General features: G+C 39.5%; 1 protein-coding gene across 4 annotated transcripts in view; it reads left to right on the plus strand.

Annotated features, from left to right (window-relative positions):
* Positions 1-20696, plus strand: part of MSRB3 (methionine sulfoxide reductase B3) — a 161866-nt gene extending 141170 nt beyond the window's left edge. For all 4 annotated transcript variants that reach the window (XM_059936422.1, XM_059936421.1, XM_059936423.1 and 1 more), the window contains 2 exons: positions 9563-9660; positions 18984-20696. In XM_059936422.1, the coding sequence (XP_059792405.1) occupies positions 9563-9660; positions 18984-19148 (263 nt within the window). In that variant the 3' untranslated portion in view covers positions 19149-20696. The remainder of the gene's footprint in view (positions 1-9562; positions 9661-18983) is intronic.
* Positions 20697-22281: the final 1585 nt, after the last annotated feature.

Raw genomic sequence — 22281 nt, forward strand, 5'->3', positions numbered from 1 at the left:
TTTTTAGTCATGTTGTCCTTTCACAAATGCAAATGCCTGAAATCCTTATGGGTGACAAGGGTATGTGGCTTCTACATATGAAATTATTAATAATCAGTTTGAATAAATGTGCTATTTTTGATAGGCAGGAAAATAATCATATTGTATGAAATTTGATATTTGTAAAAAATTGCCTGAAGCAAAATAGAAGAAACTCTTCATCTACTTTTTTTTTTTTTTTGATCAGCCTAGTGATAGGCAGGTCCAAACTAAGTGATAATCTTTTAATTCAGTCCAATTTTGTTGTTAAATAATGAATTATGATATTTTCTTTATTAATTCATTCAACAAATATTTCCATGAGCTAAGTGTTGAGGATATAATAGTAAAGAAAGCAATCATGGTCACATGGAACTTAGTAAAAGAAGCAGAAAATCAAAAACTACCCACATAAATAAATAATCACAAACCATGATACATGCTTTGAAGAAAATGTACTGGGTGCTGTGAACATGTTTGACAGTAGAACCTGACCTAGAATTAAAGCTCTGGATTCATTTATTCATCCATGTTTAGTGAGCACCTACTTTGTGCCAAAAAGCAGGACAGATTGCCATGGTCATTCAAAACTTAAACTCATCACTCTCAGTTTGGTAGACCAAAAGATATTAAGAACAAAACAACAACAAACAACTTAAAAGTAAACTAAAGATAAAAAAGATTCTAGGGATGGAATCTTATTTTAGTCTTCTGGTCTTTCTTCAAACATAGCTTCTATACGGTAAGCTAAGGAGCATTTGAGTAGTGCTTAAGATTTCTTAGCATGTCTAAGTATTTTTCATATCACTCATTTTATTGCAAAAACTCCATTAGAAAAGTAATAGTGTAACATTTTAAACACTTTAGAAAACAGAAAGTTGGGATCGGTAGGAGGGACCCCCCAGAACCCAAATATTTTAACATAAACATCATTATGCTCTCCGCTAGCCATCAACCTGGCTTTCCTTCCTTCCCTGCCAGGCTTTGTAAAGAGCAAGTCTTTGTTCACTCTCTCCGCTTCACACATGCTCTTCAACCCAACAGAGTTCCGCTTCTGTCATCATCACATTGAAAAGGTTCTTCCTAAAGTTCCTCAGACCTCCTAATTGTTGAATTCAGCAATCTCCTCTCAGATTTTACTTGACTTGTTCTTTCTGTAGATTATGTCACTGCTGTCTGCCTGCCAACCTTAAATGGTTTTCTCTCTATTGTCTGACCCTGTCCTGGTTCCCTTGTCCTCTTCCTATTTCTTGGAACGCCCTCTTCTATTTTCCTTTGCCGACTCATTCTTCAGCTCACCTTTTAAATACCCGTCTGATTCTCCACTGCCTTCTACTGATCCTCATCCATAACCTTACTGTCTTCTGCGTTCTGCTGACTTTCACATCTGTATCTTTAGCCAGGGTCTCACTTCTGAGCCCACATGTCTCTCTGCCTCCTAGATAGTTCCACACTAGACTGATTTTGTTATTTTCCCTGAAAACACGTATGACGAGCATGATCCAGCTGGTCATACAAGCTGGACACCTAGTCATAGTCTCACCCTGCCCTTCCCCTTTGCTCCCCCACAGGTACCACAGTCACCACAATCTGAATTATGCTCTCTTCATCTCTCCACAGTCTTTCCCCTGCTTCCCAATCCCATTGCAATCGTCTTCATTTACAGCTTCGAAACTTCTGTTCCTGTACATAGGCTTCATCTGATAGACCTGCTTTCATCCGCCCTCTTATCCGTCACCCTCCAGCCTGCTTCCAGAGCCATCTTCCTAAAACACAAATCTGATCATGTTACTAGTCTGCTTAAAAGCCTTTAGGTGATTCCCCCATCATCATGCCATTCAAAATATCCCTGGCAACAGTGCCACTGCCATTTAGAGCTACTGGGTTACTTGACAACAAGATAGAAAAGCAAGGTAACTAGTAACCAAAATAAAATCAGTGTTTGAATAGTACATTGTGCTTAAATTTTATTAACATTTGTTATCTTCATGGATTTTTAGGGTCTATAGATTTATGCTAATTTTTATATATATTCTAAACTCCTTGCCTTAAGTATCATTTTTATTTGAGGTACTGCTTATTAAAGCTGAATGAAGCATAGGGAGAATGTTTGACAAAACCAATGGTTTTATTTTTGTCATAAATAGGAAAATGTTTGATTTTAGGCAGCCTGAGATTCTGATAATTGGACCGTTGGAGAAGGAGATATAATCCCAGCACTCTTTAGCTCTGCAGTAAACAACATATATATAGCCATAATAATATAAAGGCTGTTCACTAGTTTTCAACTCTCAGAATCAATCTCTAGAAAAGCATAGAAGACTTAATTAAGATTAGGCATTGGAATGGTGGGAAAGAGTAGGTGGAGGGAGAATCAGGGCACTAAGGAGAGTCAAACGATATTAAGCTGTAGGATAGTCATGCATTCGTTCAACCATTAGACAGTTCTTTACAACATCTCTTATGTCAAAGGCACTATTTTAGATGATTGGCAATACAGTGATGAACAAAACAAACTCCCTGCTCTTATTGAACTTACATTCTAGTTCAAGAGGCAGATGTTACCAAACAAGGTTTTAAAAGAATATTACTATTCAAAAATTGGAAAGGGGAAGGGAGGGGAGACAGTGTAAGTATGAATGCTAAATCTTCATCATTCACAAGAAAGAATCAATTTATAGTTTATAAACAGCACTATCCAATGTTGGAAATGTTTTATATCTGGGGAAAATAATGGTGGAAATATTCTACATCTGTTATCTGTGTTGTCCAATATCGTCCCTATTAACTACATGTAACTGTTGAGAACTTGGACTGTGGTGAGTGTGACTAAGAAACTGAAATTTATATTTTATTTAATTTTAATTAATTTAAATTTAAATTGTGACATGTGGCTGGTAGCTACTGTATTGGACAGCACAGATTTAAATGAAGGAATCAAGAGACAGCAGCATATGCATATTTTTTAGAAATAAATGGAAAACTATTAAACATGGTTGTCTACAAGGTGGGGAGAATTGAAAGGGAACATTTCACTGAGTCATCTTGCACTGTTTGATTTTCTACTAGATGCATGTATTTGGTTATTACTTAAACTTTTGGGTCTTTGAGGGGGAATAGAGAATCATCCTTTTAAAAATGAGATAAAAGTTATACTTGAAGTGTCAACTGAAGTGAATAACGGCAAGAATCAGAGCTCTAAGCTTCAAACAATTCGTGTTAGCAGGGGGTCTTCACAGAGAGTTTTATTATTTGGCTTGAGATAGCTAATAAAGTAAATATCAGTCAGTGAGGTTAACATATTCTGGCTTCAGAGAAACTAAAAGCTACAAATTTTGAAGTATGGTCCTACAATTATAGAGCTGTGAGAATTGCTATCCGCACAAAATTATAGATCTGTAAGTCTCCAGCTTGTCTCACCAAAACCATGCTCAAACATATATCATCATTATTAAACCATCACTCAAGCCCAAGTGGCATTTGTTGTGCTCAAACTTATTTTGCATTTGAAGACAACAAAATATTTGTAATTACATTTCAATTAAATGAATTTTTGGTCATGTGTAGTTTCTGCTATGTTTTACTGATGGGTCATGTAGCCAATTTACTGGGGGTATTTTTATCTGGGGGTTGAGGGAGGGTGTAGGGGAAGGGGAAGCTGTATAGCAGTCCTTGTTAAATTAAGAGTGAGGGAATGAGGGCCACTTTTCCTAGACGTGGTACAGATGGAATTGGCTTCAATTTATTTATAATCTGTTGTTAGTTTTAACAACTTGTTTTGAAGATTTTTGAGAGGAAGGAGGAAAAGCCTGGTATAGAGAGCTGAGGAAGTTTTTCTCAAGAGGCAGTTGGAGTGGAACATTTTCAATTTATGAACAGAATGCTACTTTTGGAGAGCTGTGTCACTATAAAATTCTGGGTTCAAGTAGACTCAGAGCAGCTTTATTAAGCTACATTATGAGTGAGAAGGAATAATTCCTTCTACTGCAATCTAAAAAAATCCATTCTAGTGTAGGTGGTAGCAAGCACCAAGGATCTACTATTAATCTCCTACTCTTATGTTCAGATTTGCTTCACATTATACCAGCATATACCACATATACCAAGTTATGTATGCAGATTAATTTGGCCTGATGGTTGGATAAAATTGAAGCAGAACTGTCGTATTCCAACTTGTCGGCATTAGGTGTAGTACCTGTAGTTATTTGCTATTTAAAGATGAGAATTCTTAGAGAGGAGAACCTGTTTATTGAATATAAGATATTTTTTTGAAAGATACTTTAAATTTATTCCATATCATTTTTAGAGGGTAAGTCCAAAGGGCAAAAATTAGAGGGAGACAGATTTCTTTTTTAAAAAAAATATTTATTTATTTATTTATCTTTGGCTGCATTGGGTCTTCATTGCTGTGCGTGGGCTTTCTCTAGTTGCAGCGAGCAGTGGCTTCTCTTGTTGTGGAGCACGGGCTCAGTAGTTGTGGCACACGGGCTCTAGAACGCAGGCTCAGTAGTTGTGGCACACGGATTAGTTGCTCCGTGGCATGTGGGATCTTCCCGGACCAGGGCTCGAACCCGTGTTCCCTGCATTGGCAGGCGGATTCTCAACCACTGCGCCACCAGGGAAGCCCGAGACAGATTTCTAACAACTTGAACTCTTCAAAAATGGAATAGCCTTCTTGTGAATTAGTGAGTTCACTTCTGTTTGGACATATTCAAGCAGATCACAGATGATTTTGTGCCAGAGATGTTGAAGGGAGACTTTACATCAGGCCAGATGATTTCTACATTCCCTTCCAACTCCTAGGATTCTTAAGATTCTCTAATTTTAGGTTCATGAGCTCAGTAAGAGTTATAATCATTATAACACTTCCAGACGATACTGGAAGCCTATTTCTCCATCGTCAAGCATTCAAATACATTTGGTGGTTTAATACAATGTATACAAAAACTGGTCTGAGTAAATAAAATCTCACACAATTATATTTTTTTCCAATTTAAGAGTTGTTAAAAGTTTAGTTTAGATCATATTTCTGCATATATATATGCGATGACTAATCCCAACCTAAGAGCTAAAAATACAAAACTCTTGTCAAAATCAGGTGTGCAATAAACAGATAAACTCATTCATTGCTTACCTGAAAGTCAAGGAAATGTGACAAAGAAAACTATATATAACAAGCCAATATTACAATCTATCTACACAATAACTCATCTACTCCTTCCATCTTTATAAGGTGAAAAAAATGAGTTTAAAATTTAAAGCAGAGACAAGATGTATTAACCTGTGAAAATGGTTCTTCAATTGTGTGCCTTTAAATTAATAGAAAAAAGAAAAACTTAGTATTAAAATAGATAAATTATATATCACTATGTTTATGTAGTAGTTGTAGCCAAGGTCCCTAAACAGAATATTGTCCACTGGTGCCAAGGGGATCGTAATAGTATCAAGAAGTATTAGATTCAGATTTCAAGTTCTGGTTGAAAAAAAGATAATATTTTATTTGTTTTTAAACTAAGCTAAGCTCTTAAACTAAGCTCTTAAAATCAGAAATATTCTTTAACAGCCACCCTCCAGAGTTGAGGGAAGTTTTTGGAAAAAGGAGACAAAAAGGCATTGAGAAAGATAACATTTTCTAGAGAACTCTGCTAATATTAGAATTAAATGTTTTAATTAGATAGTAATTTACTTGCTTTCTTGTACGTTGTGTCATCTTCTCTAGTTTGTGTTGTTATAGTTCTGCATGTGAAATAACAAAAACATAGACTATAAGATATTCTTGATAATAATAGACTAATATCTAAAAGGTACAGTTTATGTTCTTGGAAATAAAATGATAATCAGCCCATATCCAACCTCTTCAAATAGAAGCAAAGGGATGTACTGGGGGTAGGGTGAGTCAACCCTGTTTATACAGGTTTTCACATGACTTTTCTTTTAAAAAGTGTATGGAATACATCCAAAACAAATACTGTTTTGTTAGATGAGAAGACCAAAAGGGAAATCCTAGAGAAAGGAGGATGGATGATCTTTCTTTAATGTCAAAACTGACAAAAACACATCCCCTCCCCCCAACTTTGCTCAAGATAATTTTCTCAACAAGACCCAGATTGCTTCAAGTCTTTGCCTATCACCCTTTGAAGCACTTTCCTTATTATTAGGAGTGGGGGCAGGGTTTCCTTTGAGGATTTTTACAGCAGTGAAGAGTTCCTCCTTTAAATACTTTCACATGATGAGGGAATTCCGCTCTCAAAGTGCTGTCATCACTGTGGCTTCTCTGTCATAAGACAATTTATTCTTGGGTAAAGGTCCTTCTTAGTTTGATTGTCAATAGGACTTACCTTTCCGATGGATTCTCTTTCTATAGAGCTTCTCTTTTTCTGAGAGATGTAGCAAAAGAACTCGGCATTCTCCTTTGTTAACCTTATTGATGAAGTTGACCGTGATTCTCTTTTGAAATGTGTTCCATACAGGAGGTTATGGACTTCAACATGGCTCTCCTTGTCAATCTCCACCAATTAAGACGTGGGTGACATATCCAATATTCCATCTTGAAAACTGTATTCCTTCTACAGTGCAAAGGGACACTGAACTTTGGGACGTTTAGTGTCTCTTCCAGTGTTTAAATAGCACCATGGTAAACAACAAGTAAACTATTCAAGTGTCAACAGTTTTCTCAGAAACATTGAAATCTTTTGAGAACATTTAGTCCATGTCACTCCACATCACCCTGCTCAACTCTTGAATGTAGTCTTCTGGAAAATTCTATAAATATTTAATTCATGGAGGCAAAATGTATAGCTGTATGGTTTCATAGCTCATTTGAAAGCAGTTCCTTTCCCTCCCCAAAATCTTTAGTAGGCAGTGATTCACAATTATTCGGAAGGAATTAGAATTAAGAAACCCCAAATAGAATTGACAGTTTTCTCAATATTATTGCCTAAGGGTGTGCTTCTAAGTCTTCCTGGCTGTTTTAGATAAATGAATAAAAAACTTGTCTATATCCCAAGCTAGATTACATGATTTATATCATTACTCTTGGACTTTCCTTTGAACAGTTTGGTCTTTAGAAGTGAGAGAATAGGTATTGTCCGGTACATTCATTATCGGCTTCCACCTAGAAGCTCTTAAGTGCAACAGTGTATCTATCAACTAATCCAGACTGGCAGTAAACATATTTCTTAATACCTTCAGCTTCCTTCCTGCCGGAGTGTTCAAATGATTGACCTCTCAGCCTTTCACTGAGGAAAAAATTGGAACATAAGAAGAGAGCCCTAGACTAAGTCAGAATACTCAGATTCTGTTTTTGGCTCTGCCACTTCCTGCCTGAGTAACATTGGCAATAACTTGCCCTTCTGCTGCCCCATCCCTCTCCCCAAAAAACCTGGTAAAGTGGTGACCTAGATGATCGTCACGTGTTTTTACTACCTCATATAAATAATAAGGTTATTTCACCTACATAGAGAGCCTTAATTATAGTAAATGAGCCAGAACGGAAAGTCCAGTGAGAAATTAGCATTGATATTCCTTAATCTGGTCTTGTAAAGAAGGAGTATGATTATATTCTTTCCTTCTTCTATGGGACTCTGTGGTGTACTGTCATTATTCATCCCACCTTCTTATTTAAGGTTAGTTGAAAATCCGTTTAATAAACATTTCAGCTGTGCCTTTGTGCTGTACACCATGGTAGGCTGTGAGTATACTCAGGTTAGTGCCTTCAAAATGCTTACCAGCTAAGCAGGGAGAAAGCGTGAAAACAAATCACAAATCTAGTGTGATGAATAGAACAAGATAAGTATACCTAAAATGCAGAGGTAGCATGGGAAATACATATATATTTCTCCGTACCTATTTTAAATTCTAGAAATAGGAAAATGTGGATGTGGTGGAGGGAGGGAGGTAGCTTTATGGTAAATTTAAAATAAAAACAGAAACTCCTAACTCTTTACCTGTTTACTGCTGAATCAAATATGTCCCGTCATAATATTAGTTGCTATAAACTGTAATCAAATGAGTTAAGACATGGGAGGTTTAAAAAACAAAAACAGAAACAGAATGTTCTCTTTCTTTTCATAGATAAATTATTTTTCAATGTCTTGAAGCATCACCACTAAATTTCTCTTTATCAATGGGTACTTCTGTCATTGAACAAAGAAGAGCACCTAAATGTATCAAGTAATCATTAAAAACCAAATACTATAGGCCAGAATATATTCAGATTCTCTTTGGAATTTAGAAAATGGGGAGAAACAAGTTTTCTTAAGGATAGTGATATTTCTTAGCATAATTAAGTTTTGTGGAATATTATCTTATATTATCTTATATTGACAGAGTTAAGGTTTTCCTGGTGATTTGTAGCAATCTCGAAGTCAAATCAAAGAATTGGAAAGTGTTTAAACTCTGGGTGTTAAATCTAGCACTACCAAAGCAATGTTGTTGCATAACAGGGGGATGGGGAGCTTGGGGGAGTTTAGTATAAAAACTTGGCCTGAGCTAATTTGTTTTGTTTGAAACTGGAAATCATATTGTTGAAATTTGCATTCTGTTTTCTTTCAAAAGGTGTATTAACACAAGGCTCTCAGTTTTTAAAGGGCTTCCTCCTTTCTATAGGAAAAATTTGGCTTCTGAAAAAGGAAAAAAATTGCACAAGCAATTCAGCAACATTGCACCTCTTTCATCATTTTGAGGATACAGGCTTCAACTCAGTAACTCCAGACATATTTTCTGGAAACATGGAAGAACATGCCCATAAGCACTGAACATAAAACCTGACTGTACCCCCATAAACATGTGTACAATCTTATGGTCTACTGACCACTGAGTTTCTTAAAGCCATGTGCATATTTAAAAAATCACTAGACTAAATGAAAATTGGAACAAGATGCTATTTGAGAGAAGGCCCAGAGGTGCCTGAGGAACACTGCTCTGTGACTCTCCTATGAAGTAAGCAAGCCTCTTGCCCATCAATAGATAGAACCTATGCTTTCCAGATAACCCCTATCCTGAGAAATTAGATTAAGATGGAAAAAACAGAATTAAAAAAAATATATTTTAACCATCCAAACTGAGTACTAAAAAAACATGGTTCCTAAAGAAGCATGGAATAGTTGAAAAGTTAACAGCCAGACCAGTTGGATTGTGTTTTGGAAAACATCACAATGTAAAACTCACAGTGCTTCAGGACCATGCCCAGTGACTCTGAAGATAAGAGAGAGAAGAGGAAATGGTGATAGAGAGCTTTATAAGTTCAGGGATGTGCTAAAAAAACTACTGGAAGGTCTAAGAGAGTCTCATGAAACATAAAATCCCAATGCAACTGCAATCTGAATGTGAGGAAAAGGTTATTCTTAAAAAAATAGTTGCATTCTTGCAAAATATATTAACCTTGAGTCTTCGACCTTTTTTTTTTTCAGGTTGAAAAAGTTAAGCATGAGTCATATACTAAAGATTTCCATTCTATGCTTAGTATTTCTTTTAAAATTGCATTCTAACCCAAGGATGTGTCTCTGTCTCCTCTGTTTTGGTTCTTGTGCTTGCTCTGTCCCAGGTTGGCCTTCATTCCACGATGTGATCAGTTCTGATGCAGTCACATTCACAGACGACTTTTCCTATGGGATGCACAGGGTGGAAACCAGCTGCTCTCAGGTCAGTTAATCCCACCTGAAAATCCAAAATGCTGCTCACTCTGCATTGCAAGCACTTTCAAGACTCCTGGTTGTACTAAATATAGCAACTAAGGCCAAGTGACCCATCACAAAAGGGACAAACACAATGAAGTCTCTATCAAGTCCTAATGACATCTCAGTCTTGAGTTTAGCAAGTCCAATTAAATGTCAGTCATTGGCTTCAACACTATTAAACAAAATCATTGGTGGGAAAAATCATCTTCAATTGACTTAATACAGTGGGGAATGGGCCATTCTTAGGGCATGTGAAGATTTCATCACATGGCCTCACATAATCTGTTTACATAATCCCCCTCTCCCTGCAGTTCTGTGCGCTCATTATTCAGTTATGATACCTCTAATGGTAATGATCCCAACATGGTCAACAAAGACCCCAGAAACAGCTCTCCTTGGGTGGATGTGAGGAGGGAGATTGGAGAACGGCAGAAGGAAGAGGAAGTTCAGTGGTGGGCTGTGTGAGGGCAGAGAGGGAATGTGTGATAAGGTAATTCCTTCTCTACTTCTCCTAGGAATAGGCCTATCCTCATTTCCAAGGATGTTCTAGTTAGTTCCTTCCACCCTGCTCTGACCGAATTAGTGCTGGATCTAAGGGGGAAAATGAACGTGTGTTGAGGAGAAGGCAAAAATATAGTTAATCTGTCATCCTAATCAAGAAATTTGAACTTTTGGGGGTTTTGTGCTTAAGCCCAGAGACATAGCCAGAACCTTCTAGTTCTAGAGCAACTGCACATTAGATAGTCTCTTCTAGTTCTCTAGAACTAGGGCAACTGCACATTTTATTCTAGAGTAGGTAGTCCTGCTCTAATTTGCTTTAAATAAGTGAAATATAAAGTCTGAGTATTGTGGCACTGGAACTCATTGATACTACAGAGTGTTTTGTTGGGGGCTGTCTCTTGTACAGTACATATCAGAGGTAGAGGGGGCACAATCAGGCAGCTGTGATAGCAAAGGGATTGCCACGTGGGCCTCCCTCAGCATTCTTCCACCTGACCGTTAACCCCCTTCATCAGGCACGTGAGTTTTAGGGAGTAGGTACCATATTTACTACCAAGTAGGGAAGGAGACTGGTTTGAACCTAACCACCTGATGAATTCCTGTTTTATTTTTTTAAAATAAGGCTGGCAAGTTAACTGTCTTCTAAGTATGAGGACCACTCTCTCCCTTGAAAAGCAGGCTTTATATTTTATCCAAGTCACATTTTCAGTTCACCCTTGTTTCTCAGATCTGAGTCTGAGCAAGATAGTGGTACTTTTTGATCCTGGGCCTCGCCCCCAGAGATTCTAATTTAATTGGTTTGGGTGAGGCCTGAACGTCCACATTCTTAAAAACTCCCCTGGTAAATGTTCACAATAACGGTATGACTAGATAGTGTTATTCTCTCTCATTTTACACTTGAGAAAACGGAGGCACAAGGAGAGCAATTACACTTGTGTAGATATTCGTAGATTGAACTGAGACTTGAATTTGGGCAGTTAGCTCCAGAGCTCTTTACGGTGCTCAGTTGGATAAATAAGTAGATAGGAGGGAGGTAGGTAGATAGATAGATAGATAGATAGATACATGTACCACAAAGAGTCATATTGAAATAAGAAAACAAAACAAAACAAACCCAAATCCTCTGATCCCTCAGCAGTTAAATTCAATTCAGTTTTGGATTCAATTGAATTTTTATTGATTTTTGTTATAACTGCCACAGAAGCAAATTGTGAATATCTACCCAGGAATCTAAAATACTTGACAAAAAAGTGAGGTTGGATGGTACACAGTAATTTGTAACTTAGGTACATAGTACTTAGTAAACCTCTCTTAAGGCTAATGGTTGTTTTTTTCTTTCTTTTTTTAAGCTGCCTTAAAGGCTGTTATATGACTGCTACTTTCCTTTTCACTCAGAACCCACTTTCAAACATTGAGTTCTATGAAAATCAAATAAAAAAGGGACAGAAAAAGTGGGGCATAAGATAATACCTTTCCTTCAGGCCCTACTCTGATGTCTTTGTGACTAATTCTTATAATTCACAGTTAGAATATACTTCCTCCTTTCCCTGTGCCAGCCACTGAGGTAACACCAGTAGGAGTCAAGACAAGACCATTAGGAAGATGTCCTACAGTGACCAGAGGAATGAAACCCACAGACTGTGCCCAAATTAGGCAACACTCATAACAGATACCAAGCTAACCCAAGCATAGCTCTCAGCCCTTTGGTTTAAGGCCTAGGTGACTGTTACTATTCTTTGGTCCTTTCCTAACAGTTGGGTGAAGAACTAACACTGACTGACCTACTCCATTTCAGCTTCTTTTTCCACCACCTTTATTTCTCACATTAGAAAGTGACCCTTTCTTAAATAAAAGTCTTAAATTTAAAGAGAAGAGGGAGGGATATTTGTTCCATTTCTTTCTTAAATTTAAAGAGAAGAGAGAGGGAAATTTGTTCCATTAATGCATGTGTAAAAATGCATGCTTTGAGAAGTAAGTACCACGTAGAAAATAATTGGGTTCCAGCCCCAAAGAATATGTTTGCTGGACTCTTTCCTGTGTGGACAGAGTGGGCCTGTCTGCCCCACAGTACACTAAGAGCTCACTAAGCTAAAGTGTGCTGGGTGTCTTTCCTTTCAGTTTCTTTGTCTTCTAATTTGTGTTTGACACAGACATTTATTTTCCTCTTGTATTACATTTTTCTTTAGTTTTCTCTTGTCCATTTTCTCATTCATCCTTTTTATCTTGACTCGAGGGAAAAAAACTGATTTAATGGTTTCCTTACTAGAGTAACCACTTGTATCTTACTTCCTAGTTTCTCACCCTTAACACTATTTTTCATTATCAGTTTATCTTCTTTTACCTTCTATTCTTTCAGTTTAGGTAGTCTCTTCTCCTACTTGCAACTTCTCCCATCTTTTTTTTTTTCTTTTCTTTTAAACTTTTGGATGGTGACATGGTATGGCAAAATTGTCTGGTTTGCTTCTCCTCTTTCTAAAATTCTTGTTGTATTTTGAATTCACATGGTTTGTCCTTTCTCTGGACTGCATTGCATGAAAGGGGTTTGTGTTATAAAGAATCTATTAGATGTTTTCAGTATCTTAGAGACATTCTCAGTTGGACATGGTATGTGGAATGCTTCTTTCCTTATGGTAAAGATGGAGCATCTAAACACGTAGACCCTTTTACTGCCAACTTACACAAATAAACTGAGCTTCTGTGGATGAAACCAGTAGACTCAACCTGCTTGCCTGGCAATATGGCGGTTTTTTTTTTTTTTTTTTTTGATGTATTGGTCTCTAATTCTTGCTTTACTACTTAGGATTCTTCTCCTTCTCCCCTCCCCCATCCTCCCTTCTCCTCCTCCTCCCCTGCCCCTTCTTCTTCATTGTGATATGGATCACACCATGCAGTGAATTAGGCCTCATATTTGGGTAAGAATTGTAAACACATTGGGAGCCGTACCTACCACCTCATTATACTACACTGTAGTTTTTCCTTGTGTCCAGTGACTTCTTCTTTTATTATTTTTTTTAATTTTATTTATTTATCTTTGGCTGAGTTGGGTCTTCGTTGCTGCTCATGGGCTTTCTCTAGTTGCGGGAATGGGGACTACTCTTCATTGCGGTGTGTGGGCTTCTCATTGCAGTGGCTTCTCTTGTTGTGGAGCATGGGCTCTAGACGTGCAGGCTTCAGTAGTTGTGGCACATGGGCTCGGTAGTTGTGGCTCACGAGCTCTGGAGCGCAGGCTCAGTAGTTGTGGCTCGTGGGCTTAGTTGCTCTGCAGCATGTGGGATCTTCCCGGACCAGGGCTCGAACCTGTGACCCCTGCGTTGGCAGGCAGATTCTTAACCACTGAACCAACGGGGAAGCCCTTTTTTTTTTTTAAATTTTTTTATTGGAGTATAGTTGCTTTACAATGTTGTGTTAGTTTACTGTGCAGCAAAGTGAATCAGCTATGTGTATACATCTATCCCCTCTTTTTTGGATTTCCTTCCCATTTAGGTCACCACAGAGCACTGAGTAGACTTCCCTCTGCTCTACAGCAGGTTCTCATTAGTTATCTATTTTATACATAGTATCAATAGTGTGTATATGTCAATCCCAATCTCCCAATTCATCCCATCCCCCCACCCCTTTTCCCCCTTGGTATCCATACGTTTGTTCTCTCCACTGACTTCTTAGGTAGTAATACTGTAGTAAAATTTTTATTGAGAAAGTTAAGATTTATTTAGTACTGTAATCACTTCTCAGAGAAATATTGCAGTCAGGTCCTTCTAAAAGAATTGCTGTGTAAGGAGCCTAGCTCAGTGCCTGATCTTTAAGTTAACAGCACAGAGAACAAGCAAGGGTAGTAGAGATTCTTCACTGTCTTCCTCAGGATTCCTGCTTGTGGAGGAGATTGGTTACCCTGCTGCATTCTGATTTTTGTTGCAACTATATTTGTTTTCTTTTACTGTTCTACCTACTGAGTTGAGGAATTATATTCCAGTTGTCTCCTCCAAAGAGGACCTTTATCTTAAATTTGCCCACTTTGGTGGGCGTATGTATCTTCCCCCTGGCTGTAGCAATTTCCTAACAATTTTCAGTTATAAAGAATTTTTCTTAATTTCGTTTAATTAACATTTTTAGTTAGCGATAAAATATATTGCTTCTATTCCACTTTCACTGACTACTGTGAGTAACTGCTTGACAGCTTCTTCCTAATCCTCCAACCCCAGCCTGCTAGGCAACACTGTCAGGAATTTAAATTCAGTGCAAAGAGGTAAAATTTGCATGGTTTAAGCTGTAGTTCAGCGAAGTAAGTCTCTCCTGGAAATACTTGGGGAATTCTTCCTTTTGATCAAAATTCTACATCTGCAGCAAATGGGAGACCAATAAATCACTTAACTTTTTGTAATAATCTTTGAGGAAGAACCCAGAGTTTACCCAAGTTGGACTCTATTTATGACTGTAACTATTACTGCTTGAATCTATGGTAGAGTCCCTTAAGTTTGTTTTAGATCATTATTAATTTGTTCTAAGTCAGCCAAATCAACAGAAAGGTAAATATCCACCAATACAAAGTACTTTTCAAGAGTTAAGCAGTTTTTGGGCTTCCCTGGTGGCGGAGTGGTTAATAATCCGCCTGCCAGTGCAGCGGACACTGGTTTGAGCCCTGGTCCAGGAAGATCCCACATGCCGCGGAGCAACTAAGCCCGTGCGCCACAACTACTGAGCCTGTGCTCTAGAGCCCACGAGCCACAACTACTGAGCCTGTGTGCCACAACTACTGAAGCTCGTGCGCCTAGAGCCCATGCTCCACAACAAGAGAAGCCACTGAATAAGAAACCCGCGCACCGCAACGAAGAGTAGCCCCTGCTCACCGCAACTAGAGAAAGCCGTGCGCAGCAACAGAGACCCAATGCAGCCAAAAATAAATAATAAATAAATAAATTTTTTAAAAAACATTAAGCAGTTTTTGGTAAAACCCCAAACCTTATTAATCTTTTGCAGATGACAACTCATATATTGCTGATGATTAAAGATACCCATGTGTTACAATAGGATTTCAGACTCACAGCCCCTCTTTTTCTTGATCTTTCAGTAAAATCATAATGCTAAACTGGTGACTTCACAATCATTTCCTTGGCAAAAGATTAATATCACAAGCACAGAGGAAAAGAGCCCTACTTACACACAAGTGTCTTTGATAATGATGGGAGAAAACAGGATACTACTGGCAAAGTAAATTGCTTTCCTTCTTAAAACTCTTTTCTCCTTCCCATCCTGCCCCATGTGCCCAAGTGTAAAAGCCCTGCTTTGAAACTGCTTCATCTTGTAGATCAAACACTTAAGAGAAAATGATAATAATAAAACCCCAAACATCCTAGGAATAGCTGGGAGAAAACCTTCTAGGACAGTTGGAAATATATCAGTGCAGAAATATGTAACTGTGTTGAATGCACTATTTGTGTTTCTTATGCACACAATTGAGAATTGCAGTCAGATTTTAAGGAATTATGTTAAATTTTATGTAAATCACTTGTCTTTTTTTTTGAGGGGGGTCCTTTCCCTTTGTTCTCTACAGGTTCTTTAGTTGCCAGTTTTTCTGAGAGGCTTAGGTGATAAAGGATTCCCATGGGAATTTAAATTATTTCTTTTGAACAATGCTTATCTCATGCTTCCTCAGAATAAGAGCTGGAATATTCAGTCATAGTTTGTATTTTACCTGTAAAAGAAAGAAATACATAACCATTTTAAAACAACTTTCAAAATGCACACCGAAGATCGTACCCTGAAATAAATCATTAACAGCAGGTTTCAGAGATTTCTTCATTGGGCAACCAGTTTGTTTCAGTTCAACCAGGTGTGCTGAGGGATCCCAGCACACTGCCAGCTGGCTGGGGCCGGGACGCAGAGCTCTCAGGTGGCTAAAGAAACAGTGCATCTCTGACAACTTTCATTCATCATCGTAGCCTTCCGCCAGGGGTAGAAGCTGGAAAGAATGGGCTCCATGGGTGTTCCCCTCAGGGAGGAGCCTTCAGGGCTTGTGCACTTTTAAAAGAAACCGGGTACTGGTCTTTTATGGGAGACTAGGTGTTCCTGGGAGGAAGCAGAAATGGTACTGTGTTGGTTAGGCTTCCTTCAGACAAATGGCCTTACAACTTTGCAGGCAACCGGATGGGCATGTATGTGGTGGCACAGATATAAATGAACACCTTGCTCCTCCCTCAGTTATGTAAGCCTGAAGTGAATCTTCCAGAACACCTTGTGCAAGCGCGATGAAGCTATCACTATTGTTTTTAGGGGACCATTACCGTTTCTGAGGATTTCCCTACTCCATCACCAACCCATATACTTAATTACCAATGATTTTTGTTGCCTTTTCTCCACTACAATTTCTCTTCCTCATCCCGCTCCCTTTCTCTTTTGCCTGGATGGGGGACATCTAGAATCTGTGTTTTTCTTATTGAAATCACTAGCTTCATTGATTCAAATGAAACTGCAGGCCGATAACCAACCCAGTCCAACAGATTAAATTACTCTAATTTGGATTTTTTAACAATGATTTGGGAAATGAATGATTTGGGAAATAAATACTACAAAATGGCTTCAAGTATACCATTGCTATGCTTTATTTTTGTAGTAAGGTAAAGAGAACTGTTTTCTAAGTATGCTTGAGATGATTAATAAAGGCAATATCGTTTATTTTTGCCCAGATAGCTGTATTCTCTCATTAAAAAAAAAAAAAGAAAAACCAAAAAAACTATCTGAGGCTTTTATGTGAAAACTCCACCTCTCAGATGCCAGGTGACTGAAGAGCCGGAGCTGCACGTGAGATCAATAATTGTGCACACGTACTGGTCACCGAGAGCACCAGTTCCTGTTGGCCTGCACGCTGACTCTTTTGGCAGGCAGAAATAGGTGCTTTCCTGTGTCCATTGGGTAAGCATGTGTATTTTTACTGGTGCATCTTAGCTGCTGATGCCTGAAAATTTGGTCTCCATTGTTTATAGAAAGGAAAAGCAATCTGAGCTGTCAGCCTTGATATTACCTAAACCTGCATAAAATGCAGTAAAATAATGCAAGATTTGTTTTTTAGGCCTGTTTCATATTTTCCAGGCAACAGATCAAATCAGTTCAGGGTTCATTTTTAGTTCTTTAATAAACTGACACAGTATGTTGGCAGTAAAATAAGAATGCACTTTTACCATGGAAGTGCCCTATAGTTGAAGTTGCTATTTGTGCTATTCATTAATAACTAGAGAACCCTCGAAAATTGAATTTAGCACTTTCTATGGGGAAACTGAGATTCTGGTGCTTTCCACTGTAATGAGCACCATCCCTCACTTCTCTCTCATCGTCTCCTATTTTCCTTCCTTGCAATGTATAAGGGTTTTATACACCAAATGAGCACAGTGAGAAGAATTAATAAACCATCTGTATGTCTCTTCTCTCACGTTCTTGCCTAAGTCTTGACTCCTCCATCTGCTTGAGATGCTCTCCCCTGGAGAGCATCTCCCGCTCCTTCACTTCCTCCAGGTTCTTATCCCAAAGCCAGCCCGGAAAAACCACCCCTGGCCACCTTACCTAAAATGTCAGCCCCCAACCTGACAATCTGTTTCACTTTCTGGTTTTCGTTTTCGGTTTTGTTTTCCTCCTTAGCATTTACTTCCACCTACTGTGCTTTACAGTCCCTTATTTCCTTTGTATTGTCTGTCTCCCCCACTGGAATGTAAGCTCCGTGAGGCTACTGCCTGTACCTCCAGAGTCTGGGACAGTGCCTGGCATGTAGCAGACGCTCCATAAATATTTGTGAAATGAATGAAGGGGGGTCATTTGCCCCAGGCTTTGGTTTCTTTGTTACGTGACAAACGATGTGTTTTCACAGGCTGTTTGAATGCGGAGCACTAACGTCCCCATACCCTTCAGCCCCGTCCCTGCTGAGGAGGGTGGGGGACAGGTAAGTGTGGCCTGTGCTGTTGTCTCCTGGAGCCGAATCCAGCAGCACACTGGTTAGTGCGGGCTCTGTTCAGTGAGCCAGGCTTTCTGGAGACGCTTTCTCTGGGCTGGATTTCTCTTAACACCATCATAACCAACCATCCCTCCTTCTGCCTCGGTCTGGACTCTCTGCCTCTCCTCCTTCCCCAGCTTTTTGGATAGTCAGTAGCATGGAATGAGCTCGACAGCTTATTCCTTCTCCACGTGACCCAGTTTGTGCAGGTAAGGCAGCCCGCATGGCACTCCACCTGTTGGAGGCCAGAAAAACCGATTGTGTGGACTAGTGACATTTCCATTTGCCCCACTGCAGTCTTGGTGACTGTGACATAAATCTGTTGAGTCTTGCTATTGCTTTGCTGGGTTCCAAGAACATCCAATGCTTGTCTGATGTTAAGTTTTACTGCCCATGAAAGCAAACGTCACCTCCATCATGGCCAGTTAAACAGTATCTTTTACAGTGGACTTCTGCATATCTGAAAGCCACCCATCCAAAGCCAAAAGCAGTGCCAGAGGTCCAGATCAAGGGTCAACTCAATTCATAAAACTACTGCAGTCATTTTTCAGCTGGCTTCACAGATCAGAAGATACAGTGGCTCCTAAATGATTTCTGATATGCACAATTCTAGTGTCTTTTATTCTCAGCATGTGGTGCAAAACCTGCCAGAAACCATCTTTGCAGCTATTGACAGGCAGATTAGAAATCATCCATGATGGCTTCCATCATTTCTCTACAGGCCGGTCATCCATTTAAACTGCTGAACGCGAGTTCCCCTCAAAGCCGGCTTTGTACACACTGTTGACTTACATTTTGCTCTTCTCTTTCAGTGCGGTGCTCACCTCGGGCACATTTTTGACGACGGACCTCGTCCAACTGGCAAAAGATACTGCATAAACTCTGCGTCCTTGTCTTTCACACCTGCAGAGATCAGCGGCGCCAGTGGGGACAGCGCAGGGGGCAGCCCGGCCCAGGGCGACAAGATGGAGCTGTAGAGGAGTTGATGGAAACAAGTGTACTTAATGCACAGCTTATTAAAACGAATTCGAGAGCATCTATCTCAGATATATTTTTTCAAAAATAGAAGAGCAATTTTATGCTATTGATATTTTTCTTCTTTTGCTTAAACAGAGGCCCTGGCCATCAATGCATTTTGCTATTGACTAGATCGGGAACTGTTTGTAACTTTAGTGAACCTCAGAGGTAGCTTTGTGAAACTTCTTCACAAGCCACTTACGTAGCATTTGGCATTACTACATAGCTTCTTTGGATTTTTTTTCTCCTTGCTTAATAGGCAAAAGGTGCTTGGTCTTCAGACATGAAAATCAAGATCTCCTCTGCAGTGCGGAGACCAGGGCTCGGTGGGGGGGGTGGGGGCAGGGTGTTGAGACACACGGCCTGGAGGCATTTGTGCAGATCCACCTAAGATAAGGGTGGAGTGATGTCTTGTGAGACTTCTCAGCTTTGGTGGAAAGTTTGGGCTGAGGTCCTTTATTCTCCCAAAAAGGGCGTGAAGGTCTAAAGTCTTTCCTTATATTAAATTGTTGCCAGATCTGAGGGGGCACACTGAGTGTTGTGGCAGAGAAGCAAACATGACCTCATTGGTTAGGCCTTTATTTTATTTTTATTTTTCGTTGAAAACATTGGAATGTAAGATAACCGTAAAATGTTGAGCCCTGTTTTGTCCAAAGTTCACAAAGAAGAGCACCTGCCATTGCCTTCTGTAAGTCTGTCCCTCCACACCTCATACCAGCTGCGGCTGGAAGGGCATTTTGGTGAATTCACTGTGTAAAATAAAATACTGGGAACAACACACTTCATCAAGGCAGCAGAAGTAAGAGAGAGCAGAGAAGGCTGAGGAGGAAGCCTGGGTACTAGATGTCCAGTGCTCTGAAGAAGAGCAAGTAAGGAACGGAGCCCAGAGGGGAGGGCGGGGGACCTGTGCACAGGGCAAGGTGACCTCTGGAAGGACATTGGGGCTTAAAATAGAAACAGCCAGGAGCTCGCATCCCACCCTTGACACTAATCTGCTGTGTGAGGAGGGACAAGCTGTCTAGCCTCTCCATGCCTATTCTTTATGTATAAACACGACTTAGAATATTTGCAAAATAATTGACACTCTCAGGGGAAAATTACTATATTGCAATACAATGAAGATCAGTGTTGTAAAATTAAACTGATCTGGTTCTAATTGCCTCAAAGGCCGAAGCCCAGGCATTTGAAATGGAAAGAAGCAGAGAGGAGGGTGACTTAGCTGATTGGTATGGAAACAGTTGGGCCAAGAGCCAGAAATTTTTCTCTGTAGCAGTATGGCTGGTTTTACTCTAAGAAGCTCCGCTCAGTTGCCATATAACATTTAGTCTGGTGGGATGGATGTCATTGTGCACCGTAAGGTTTCTACAGCTCTGAGCAGTGGTGATATATGTTGGTACTGCGGCCGCCAGGCGTGAAGGTATGGTTTATGACTGATATATATTGTGTTTGTAGCCTTGAATGCTAATCCTGAAGTGTAATTTTTAAAAAATAAATTTTTTGTAAATCTTTGATAGCTTATGAACACTGACTTCTTTCCTTATAAGCACCAAGACCAAAATAAGAAAGAGGAACACCTGACAATCTTAAAGAAATAATGAGAAACTAAAATGAAAAGTTGTGATCCATCGATGTCAGCGTGGTCATGTCCACATCCTTCTGTGTCTCTCCAAACACCTCCTGGTGAGGCTCTTCATTGTCATGTGGGCCACAACTTTGAGATTCCAGATGCACTATGCTCTTCTTCCCTCAGCTCCCAGATGTGTCACCTCAGGCCCTGGGGTCACTCTGGAATTCGCAAGTTTCACTCCCCTCTAGAAGTGAGACGTTGAATTTAAGACCCTTGAAGCCTCAGTGTCCAGACTATCCTAGAAGTCTTTCCCGACCTCACCAAAGGAGTCCCAACATTTCCCAGCGACCCAAGGATCCCTAAAGAAGTGGGTCTCCCAGGACATTCCTGTCCCAGTGTGCGGTCCATCCTTCGGGGGCTCACGTGGCTCCTGCTCTAGGTGGTGGCCTGCCGCGGGGTCTGCTGGACACAAGCTACAGTGTTGGGGTAGACAAGGAAGATAAACGGGGGCTTCTCCCTCTCCCCAGAGACTCTGGATTCTCACTGTTCCTCCAGTTTTATTGTGGGGCTTAACATTCCCCTCAAAAAGCTCCTCTTCTAATGCTTAGTCTTCGTTCAAGGAAAGCCAGTTTTTCTTCTACCACATTTTCCAGCATCAACTTTAAGAAAAATGCAACATCCATGGCAAAAAGAAAGTGGGTGTATGCATGTGGTTTAATTTCAGATTGCTTTTGAGTTTAAGTGGTATCGAATTTCAGTGTATTTCTGTCTTATGTTAAAGAAATATATTACTAAAACGTAAGTGAGCAATAATGTCAGCTGTCGAGCACTAGATTTATTTTTGCAGGATATGGAGCGCAATGAACTGAGTCAATATGGCGAGGTGTATGTGATCTGTGGGAGTTATGCCATTTAACATGGGAAACGCATGGGACTTTCCCTCTCTGTGCTCCAGCCCTCACTGTGCCGTTAGGAGACGCAGGTTTCTTTGCTGGTGTGTAAAAAAGTACGTCCATACACTCATGTGGAATGGATCTCAAGAAAGCAACAGTACATATTGTATTAGAGAACATTTCTATGTGTTTAAACTTTTCACTTTATAGATGAATTTAAACTCTTAACATAAATGACATAGCGATTTGAAAACCTCTCCATGTTAATTGAATTGAAAATGCCTTGCTTTAAATATGGAATATGATGAAAGGGATTAGCATTTGTTCTGAAGGTCAAATACTACTTTTGCCTTAGATAGCTTTGTAAGAATTTTTCTCCAAGCAATTCAAAACTTTTGAAAAATGACATGGAATTTTCATTAAAAACCCTTTTCCTATGTCTATTGTATACAGAAATTATGTAATAAAATCTCTTTATAAAAATGTTTTCCTCTCTGATTCTAAAGACTTCTCTTATTTTTAGCACAGATGCACAGACCATCCACTGGAGTTTGCCATAGGCTGCTCTGTTTACCTCCTTACCCAGCTGACATGTCTGTAGTTTGTACAGAGGGCCTTTTATCTGGTGTGGAC

Source organism: Balaenoptera ricei, chromosome 10 (assembly GCF_028023285.1).
Source record: "Balaenoptera ricei isolate mBalRic1 chromosome 10, mBalRic1.hap2, whole genome shotgun sequence".
Classification (NCBI taxonomy): domain Eukaryota; kingdom Metazoa; phylum Chordata; class Mammalia; order Artiodactyla; family Balaenopteridae; genus Balaenoptera; species Balaenoptera ricei.